This window comes from Mus pahari, chromosome X (assembly GCF_900095145.1).
Source record: "Mus pahari chromosome X, PAHARI_EIJ_v1.1, whole genome shotgun sequence".
NCBI lineage: Eukaryota > Metazoa > Chordata > Mammalia > Rodentia > Muridae > Mus > Mus pahari.
The window spans coordinates 142,307,445-142,317,434 of NC_034613.1; the positions used below are offsets into that span (position 1 = coordinate 142,307,445).

The window sequence follows — 9,990 nt, forward strand, 5'->3', positions numbered from 1 at the left end:
AGAGGAGAGGAGAGGAGAGGAGAGGAGAGGAGAGAGCATAGGTTTGCCTGGCAATTCTCACCCTAATGGACCACTTCACTATTCTACAAAATAAATTGCTAAGTCCTTTCACATAAAGGGAAAATGGAGAAGTTTGTGTGGGAAAAGATGTATTTGCATTGATGTGGAATGGGTGTGTGGAATGGGAGGTGTACTGAGATATTGCCATCATCTAAAAGTAAATGTGAAAACAAAATCTTCCTCTGTCTAGGATGTTAAAACCCAAAGCTGCATCAGTAGAGCCACTGGCTTGGGTTACATATCATCCTTACTACATGACCTTTTCAAACCCCAAAAGACGATAGAGGGAAACATCATGGCACCAAATTAATAATAACCATTCTCTTCCTTATTACTGAAGCAGCTTTAAAAAATCACAAATAAAATCTTTATTAAATTCTCAGTTTGGGCCAAGCTATAGTGACTTAGGTTAAAATATAGTGATTTTAAAAGTGGGATTCGGGTTATTGAATTTTGAGTTTCCCATTATGAAGGTTTGTGGCAGTTGACTGTTTTCTTTTAAACTTGTATAAAAAAGGAAGACTAATAACACCCTGGTCCATAGAGTTGTTAAGAGGGTTATGCAACAAGATGTAACATGGGCTTGATAGAGTGGCTGACAAGTGGTAAGTGCTCAGCCCTTATTAACTGTTTGTGAACACTGGCAGCGAGCGTGTTCCCAACAGGACTTGAAGCACAGCAGGAAGCACAGTTGGCCTGCCCCTTGCCCCCACCCCACCCCCACCCCCACCGCGCCCAGGGAAAACACAATAGCTAGCTCTGTGCTCAGTGTGAAAGCTATGGTGATCCGCAGGCTTCCTGCCTGTAACACCGAGAAAGCAAAAGCAAGCATGAATACAGCCCCATTCCCTGAGATCCACAGAAACCAAGTCAAGCCTTCATTATAGCATTTTGTTACCTTTTTGCAGTGCTTTCAACCACTGACGTCGGCTCTCTTCATTCGATGCATAGACATAAAGAAGCCCATCTTTGTACACAATCTGGAAGGGGGGGGGATAAAGCAATGAATTTTGATACAAGTGTTTCATAGTTCAATCTGGTGTACCTGTAAATTTTTATGTTATTAGAAATAAACCTTTTCTCATAGAACATATATTAGCTTTGAAATTAATTTAATATGGTAAACTACATATTTCTTACACGTGCTGTGGTCTATCTTTAACCAGTAGAAACATTTTATGAGGTTGGAGAGATGTTTCTGTGGGTAAGGAAAATGGGGCATGCTGTGCACAAACCTGCAAGTCCTGCCTTGTGCAAGTCACGGAGGAAGATTCCTGGAGCTCTGGAATCAGTAGGAGATCCTACCTCAGGGGAATCAACTGGAGGGTGACAGAGCCAGACACCTGGTGTCCTCTTGCCTCCACAGGCAGGACACCCACTGCCCTCCTCTTGTACTCACATGCTTATACACTTGCCCCAGTTTGAAAATTACAATATTCTCTTTGGATCAGACTTCTTTTACAACTGGAACTGGTTTCTTTTTCTAACAAATGAGCAAGTATACTCAGAGATAAGTTGCCATGGGCGGGGGGGGGGAGTTGTTTTGTTTTGAGACAGGGTTTCTCTGTGTGGCTTTGGTTGCCCTGGAACTTCCTCTGTAGACCAGACTGGCTTCACAGAGGTCTGCCTGTCTCTACTTCTCCAATGAGTACTGGGATTAAAGGCATGCACCACCATCACCCCAGCTAAGTTGTGATATATCATTATGGTTATATACACACAAGCAGTGGGCTGGGAACTCTGTAGGGTTGGAAAACATTTGAGGCTTTGAATAGCTTCTGTGCCCCTGCTGTGTTTGAGGTCGCCTCCATGGGCACCCTCTCCTTTGGTTTTCCCCAACTGGGTGATAGTTTTGCAGTAGGTCTGACTCAGCTGAAACCATTCACAAAGGTATTCTATTCTATCTAGCATGGGACTATTTAAAGTTCTTTGGGGGCTATGGGTTAGCAAGGTGGCTCAGAAGGAAGGGTGCTTTGCCATCAAGCCTGATTACCCGATTTGATTCCCTGAATCCACATGGTTAAAGGAAAGAACTGACTCCTATAAGCTGTCCTCTGACTCCACATTCATGCATGTGGAAGCATATCACACACACACACACACACACACACACACACACACACACACCCCTAAATGCTTTTTTAAAAAGATTCCTTTGGTGTAAAATTAAAGTTGGTTAACATGGAATGTAGAGCCCTCCACAATATAGCACCACCTGCTTCTCTAGGCTGGCCTCTTTCATTCTCTTATTCCAGCCTCCAGTGCCTTGGCACTTTCTGTTTAGTGTGTCCTGCTATCTCCTCCATCTTGGCTAATTAAGGCCCATTAGTCTTTCCCAACCCAAATGTGACCTCCAACAGAGCATTTTCCTGACACATTGGAGTGAGGAGCAAGGAATGTCCCTCAGCCTCCATCTGATGAACACTCACTCTCCCTGGATTATGATGCTCTATTTTGCCATCTCCTTGGAGAAACATGGGGTGGGGTTGGTATTTAATCCTGCATAGCTTCCTACTTACTGTTGTTACCCAAGAGAAGAGAGACACTCCACAGTGTCCCATTAAAGAGATGGGTAAACCTGAAGCAGGTCAGACCATGGTAGCTTACACTCTCATCCTGCTTCCCCTCCTTCTGAGAGAAGCAGATAGGCCAGGAGGGTTCTAAGTGACTGCCAGCACACATTTGGGGCTATTCCAAACATAATGTCTCAAGCTGTCATTTTGCAATATGGTTATTTTCCTGGGCACAGTGAGCTAACAGTACAAAATATTAAACAGACTGCCTCCCCCACTTTACCTGAAATGGGTACTGTCTCTCCACCGGTGTTTGCTCATCAAGGTTGACTTTTTCCACACATCTGATTTTCTTAATTTCTATTGATCCTTTTCTGCTTCCCCTTTTCTAAATTCGAAATCAAACCAGAGGCTATATCAGGTTGGTGTGTCAAGGTGAGCAGGGAAAAGAGATAATGTCTGGAGGAAGACTAAGGGATGTGGAAGTCAACAGAGACACATATTCTGTTGCTCTATGGCTTTTGCAATCATATTTCTAAACTATGAACACATGCACAAGTATCTGACAGTTAACAATATTATTTGAGAATTGTGTAATATTAATTGAAATTTCCCTGCCAAGTGATTAATAAAGAAATCAAGATTTAATGCTATGAAGTACCTTTACTTCATCTTGGTTTTTGATGATGTTTCAGTTTTCTCCCTATTCTCAAGTTCTAAACTACACAGAGATGTTATTATTTCCATTACTGTTTTAAGGCAGTATCACTCAACCTCAGCACTATTAAAACATTTGAGGTTGTGTGAAGTGCGACCTGTGGGCTGTAGGGTATTTTAGTAGCATCCTCAGTGTCTGTCCACCGGATGCTCATAGTGCTTACCCATTGGCTCCCAGAACGAGTTGTGACAGCTGACATACCTCTAATCATTGTCCAATGTCTTCCAGGAAACACATATTACTTTAGCTGAGAACTACTATTTTAAAGACATGTTATGATTGGTCTTAATAAAATGAATAAGTAGTTTCTAATCCTTTCTCTTAATTTATCATACTTTGTCTAAAGAGAGGCAGTGTAATATATTGATACAAGCTGATCTTTACTCTTAGCTAAGAATCCTGGCATTCTTTCATTATAATCAAGGACTTTGTAGAGACTTGGGAAGAATAATAAATAGCACAAAACAAGGAAGGAGATACCATTTTGTCGTATTCATAGTAGGAAAGGCTTGTTTTGGTTAGAACAAAAAGCCGCTCCTTGTAATTATTTGGTGACATTTTCTTCTTTTGCTGTGACTTTTTGAGAAGCAGTTCTTCCAGAATGGATTTACTATCCATATTGTCGTCCTAAAGAAAAGAATTAAAATGATTGCAGTATCTAGCTAGGTCCAGGCAGGATAAAGATGCCAACTTCTAAATATAAAGGCTAAATATAAATTCTAAATATAAATTAGGAGTATGGAGTAGACCACAAATCCCTCCTGGCTTTCTTCTGCCTTTGTTCTGAGTTTTGCAGTTATGCAGGTTTTCTACAGCCTATTACTTCTTCCCCGACTCACGTCCCACTCTGTATCAGACAGTCACCATGTTTGCGCCAACTTCCTGACTAACTCATTAAAATGTTCTCCACTGTTGAAACACTCTATACACACTTATTGAATTGACTAGCAGATAGTCAACTCTTTCAAACTGCACTCCAGGAAACTTACTATCTATTAAATAACGGATAACTGAAATTTCCTTCCATGCCTGTGGCCAGTGATTTCACCAGATTATCTAAGTCATCATAAACCATTGGTATCACGGTGAGGGACATTCACCACCCAGGATCATAACTGGGTCTTCTGACATGAAGGATACAGGTGTGATTGACAATATCAAGATTAAATCACAGGAAGAAAATGGGTGAAAAGACAATAAAAATGTCAAAAGAGATGTGAAGAAGCAGTGGAGTGAGCACATTCACAAAGGAAATACTTTTCACTCTCAGACTATGGAAAAGATTAGAATTGAAGGTATTTAGGGGAAAAAAAAGTGCATCAACTCTCTCTTTCTACTGAGACAGATAGTTTTAGCCCTGTGTATCAGATCTGATAAAGAAAAGTAGTTATGTTAAGCCATGGGTCACAGAGATAGATTTCTTGTTCTTCTTAGCTTTGTGAGAGTATGCCATTATTAGCAATTAAGCGCCCAGTAGTGCTGATCTATCTTTAATGGTCTCAAGATAATTAAGTTTACTTACCTTAGACTGTGTGGAGCTGAAGTCTACATATTAACTTTAACTCTCAAGCTGTTAGCAAAAAGTTCCTGCTCTGAGGCACCATCTCTCATGTTCTCCCTGTCTATGCCAGGGCCATGCATTAAAAGAGAAGATATTTGCATCCTATTAACACTCTTGATCAGGAAGCACCAGCACAGACATTGTTCCCTTAGCATAGATGCAGGTGCAGGCACGGAAGCAAACCCAGGCAGTCACTAGCCAGCCCTTCCTATTAGCCCAGGAATTTGAGGAGCCTACCACAGCAGGTAGTAGACAGAAAGGGAGACTAAGAAACACAGGCTGGAGTTCAATAAATCAGCACTAGTCACTCCTCCTGATATAGACCACAGAATCTAAAGTGGGGATTAAGAAAAGCAGCTCTTTTAAGTTAATGTACGTAGGTCAGGAGACTATGACTATTGAAACTATTCTTAAGAGCATTGCTTGATTTATGGGCAGATCACAGGCATTCCTATTCATTAAATAGAAGAAAATGTTGCATACTTTTGGCTTTGGATGTTGTTTTGTAGATTTTTAAAGGGGGGGGCAGTTCTTTTGTGAGTGTAGCATGGGGTGTGGTGATATGACAGAGTAGTCGGTACACTAGGTAGGCATAGTTGCAGGCCACTTTGTATCATTTTCATTTTTTAAATTAAAAAATATTAAAAGCTCTTGCCAATTTTCTCATACATTGCAGCTGAAATAATACTTCTCAATGCCGTCTATGAACTTAGCAGATCTGATCTGAGCAATGTTTTAAACAAGCAGGGCTTTATGTCCGGGGTAAGAGGCAGTCTTGCCCAGCACTGCAGGATGACTTGCCTACTGTGATCTTTATTGAGCTTTCAGGCACTTCACATTAAAGATGGATCTGGAGGAAATTCTATGGAGAGGATTAAGAAGAATTGTGAAATCCTCCGTATACTAGAGGGAAGAGTACAAAGTAGAAAGGGAGGCTATGAGGACTTCAATGAAATTCTGCAATAAATTTCTAAGAGTTCACAAACCTTCTGTTCCAGACAAGGTATAACTTGTCAAATTCTAGCATCATGGTTTATTTAATCCTGCCCTTTGTGAATGCTTCCTTTTACTAAAAACACAGGGTATGTGCTTATTCTACAAAACTGAGAACGCAAGCAAGCCAAAGAAAAAGATGAGCATATCTCTAGATTATTTTTTTCTTTTCAGATATGTAGGCATGCGTGCTTAGTGTCACTAAGGTGTGTTCACATTCTGTGATGTCTGATTCCTATGTACCAAACATTTGGAGTCGTGTGCCTCTGAAAATTCACGGAGGCCAGGTCTTCAAGGCCCCACTCTCTAAGGTAGACTTTCAGGTCCTTTTACAGACCTGAAGAATCCTGTCTTGAGGAGTCACCCTTTTGACACATTCTAGCCAGCTCTCATGGCTTCTGTTCAGATTTGGCCCTCCCCTTCTCTGTCTACCTACTTCCTTCCCCTCTGTGGACTTCTCTAGTTCCAAAGGCGTCTGATGCCCTTGGTCTTGTGGGCACTGCACTCATGTACACTCTCATCATAATTAAAAAAGAGAATAAATTGGCCTGCTGTGGTGGCTCAGACTTTTAATCTTAGTGCACTGGAGGCAGAGGCATAGAGACTACATAGAGAAACCCTGTCTCAAAAAACCAAACCAAACCAAACAAACAACAAACAAACAAGCAAACAAATAATACAACAACCCCCAACCCCAAACTCTTCTTAAAGAGTTTTATGATGACATTTCACACATTTATTCTTTTTTTTTTTGTCCCCAAACTACCCTCCCTGAAATGCTGCCTCTTCTTGCTTTCTTGCACATACACTGCAGTACTCTTCCCCCCCCACACACACTTCCTTTGGACCTCCTCCTCTTCTTTTATAGTCTCCCAGCTCATGTCCTACATATATGTGAACATTTACAGAGAAAGTTAAATCTAGATTTTGCATGTAAGAGAAATGTGGTATTTGTCTTTTGGGTCTGTCTTATTTCACAGAATCAAATAATCTCTGGTTTCATTCTGCCTATGTCATGATTTCCTTCTTCTTTACAGCCAAATAGAGGTCCAAACTGAAAGCACCTTCAGGGTCCCACTTGCTACAGGAAGTAATACTCCATAAGGATTATTTTTTTAGAAATGCGGCATCTCCTCCTTCTTATTATGATAGCAACTAAAGGGGTCTCCGACACCCCTGTTGATTCACGTGACTGTTTAATGACCAGCAAGGTCTGATCTGCCCACTATTAGCAGAAGGAAGTCCCAGCAGAAGGTAAGAGTAAATGAAGCCACTTTCAAAATACTCTACCACATGAAACCCAGTTTGTATTAAACAAGAATCTATTTCCATACAGGAATGGGTGGTATTTGGCTGGACTCTCATAATACCACCCACATAGAATAGTAACGTCAATTTGCTTACCAAATCATCCATGCTGCCTATTTCCATAAACATATTAAACTACGCACAGGGGAGGCAAAACCAACCCTGGCAGAAATCAATACAAAGAAAGCAGCAACTATTATGTTACTAATTACATACATAAAAGCTACATGTTGCATTGATATGACTCATAATCACCATGGTTATTTAAGATTCACAAGGAAATGATCTTGTGAGAATAAGGGCAATGTGTCAGTTCTCCTTGAGATGCTTGACCTGAGCAGCTGAAATAAAAGTCACCTTTTCATGACCCTGAGTGACAACAAGCATACATAAGATGGGTTTCAGGACTAATGTGTAAGGCTGTTGTGCAGCAGTAGATTGAAGCACCTGAGTAGTTTGAAGTAGCCGCGGCACCTGGACAAGGCAGGCCCCTTTCTTATTTTCAGTTTTACTGACCTGATTCATAAAATGCGATCTGTCACAGTCCTCTTGCATGAAGCCACTTAAATGAAAAACCTGACATGCTAGGCTCCAAATCATGATTTCAAAAATAACTGTGTGGGATGTAAGAACTTAATAGAGCCTATTCATTTTACTATAAACAGTCTGAATAATGATAAAAAAGAATAAAAAAACATGCGCATACACACACACACTCTCATACATATACACATGTGAATATAGATGTCATTGTAAGATCACCCTGGAGCTAGAGTTGCAGGCAATTGTGAGTGTCCAATGTGGATGCTGGAAACCCAGCTCAGGTTCTCTGCAAGATCAGTACAGAATACAGTCTTAACCATTGAACCATCTCTCCAGCCCCCAAAGGAAAAAAAAAAGTAAATCATGAAAGTTACTATATGATGGAGGACATTGATAATGATCCCTGAAGTACACACACACACACACACACACACACACACACACTAGTACTGATGATTCTTTGATTCTTGCCAACATTTAAGGAGGGTTCACTGTATACCAGACACCATTTAAGACACCGGTGGAATATTTATTCATTGGTTATAGTTACCCAGGGTGATGGGATATGACACATGCCTGTGCATACCTTAGGGGTAGGCTATTATAAATCTTACTAGGCATGTCCTGACACAACCATCCTGTTCCAAGGTAGTTTGTGAAATGTCTATACTGCAACAGTCACATTGTAGAGTATATTGTAACTGCTGTCCTTAGTTATAGGTGATGAAGCTACAATAAAAAATCAAATTGCCCACTTGTAATTTATATTATATTGGTAAATTGGTAGGTGCTGTTTAAGCTTATTAAGCATGGATTCTGAGAGGCAATTGGCCTCCTCTGTCTCATATTCAAGCACACTTTTGCCAAGTGTTCTCCAAACTCCCTGTTCTGAATCAGGCTGACCCTCTGACTCTGTAATAGAAAGAAGAAGAAAAAAACTGCAAGCAATGAAAAGTATTTAAAAATTCAGCCTTGCTGGACAGTGGTGGTGCACGCCTTTAATCCCAGCACTCAGGAGGCAGAGGCAGGTGGATCTTTGTGAGTTTCAGGCCAGCCTGGTCTACAGAGTAAGATCCAGGACAGCCTAGGCTACACAGAAAAACTCTACCTGGGATACCCCACCCCCCAAACAAACAAACAAACAAAACCAACAAAACTCTCATGCCCTCCAGAGTAGTTAAAAGATAAACTATTTCCAACACAGGTTACTATTGTTTATCCCAGGGTATAAAAATGCCTGCAGTGCGAACAGCTCACCGACAGTGAGACTCGCCAGAAACCCTAGTTAGTTTTTGCAAGATGTTGTAAGCCTCCAATTTGATGATGCCATTCAGCTGGGCTATTCCACTTGTCTCCCTTGGATGTTGTAAAAGCCTGGCTTGATGATGCTTTGCTTCTGTCTATATGCTACTGGCTATTTCTTTTTTTAATGCTTGTTTGCTACATTCTTAATAAAAACACACTCACTGGGTTGTCATGATGCATACCTTTTTATCCTAGCACTCAGGAGACAGAGGTAAGCAGATCTCTGTGAGTTCGAGGTCAGCTTGTTCTACAGAGTGAGTTCCAGGATAGCCTAGGCTACATAGAAGAACCCTATCTTGGAAAACAAAAACAAAACAACACAACCAACAAAGAAAAAACCCAAACACTCATTTGAAACTGTAAACACAACTAGCTATTATAGACCATTCTCGGAACTGTATGGAACACCAAGTCACACTGCTAATGTGTAGGAGTTGGCATTTGAATTCTGGTCACTTAGCTCTAAAGTCCACATTCTTGACCAGGATACCAGTGACAGAAAACAACATGGCCACTGCCTGACTTAAACCTGAGAAGACTCTAACCTAAACACAAGAAAGGAGCCATAGAGTGTGAAAGCTTGGAGTAACTTTTTACTAAAGATATACTGAACCCCAATGTCCTAAGCAACTTTGCTAAAATGACAAAGCAGTGATCTAATAGCCCAGGGAGCTAGATTCAACTGTCTTACCTTAGATGCATTCATACTATGACAATGGACAAACTCAGAAATTACTGGGCATGGTGGCACATGCCTTAAATCCCAGTACTCAGGAAGCAGAAGCAGGAGGGTCTTTAGAATTCAAGGCCAGCCTGGTCTACATGCTGAGGTCCAGACCAGCCAAGACTACACAGTGAGATCCTGTGTCAAAGAGAGGGAAACACACACAGACACACACAGACACAGACACAGACACAGACACAGACACAGACACAGACACAGACACAGACACAGACACAGACACAGACAGACAGACAGACAGACACAC

At 41.1% G+C, this 9,990-nt stretch overlaps 1 protein-coding gene across 1 annotated transcript in view; it reads right to left on the reverse strand.

Annotated features, from left to right (window-relative positions):
* Nucleotides 1–9,990, reverse strand: part of Bmx (BMX non-receptor tyrosine kinase) — a 64,454-nt gene that overhangs the window by 51,558 nt on the left and 2,906 nt on the right. The window contains exons 2-4 of the mRNA XM_029534583.1: nt 3,772–3,918; nt 2,857–2,961; nt 959–1,040 (exon numbers count right to left, since the gene is read on the reverse strand). Coding sequence (XP_029390443.1) covers nt 959–1,040; nt 2,857–2,961; nt 3,772–3,918 — 334 coding nt within the window. The remainder of the gene's footprint in view (nt 1–958; nt 1,041–2,856; nt 2,962–3,771; nt 3,919–9,990) is intronic.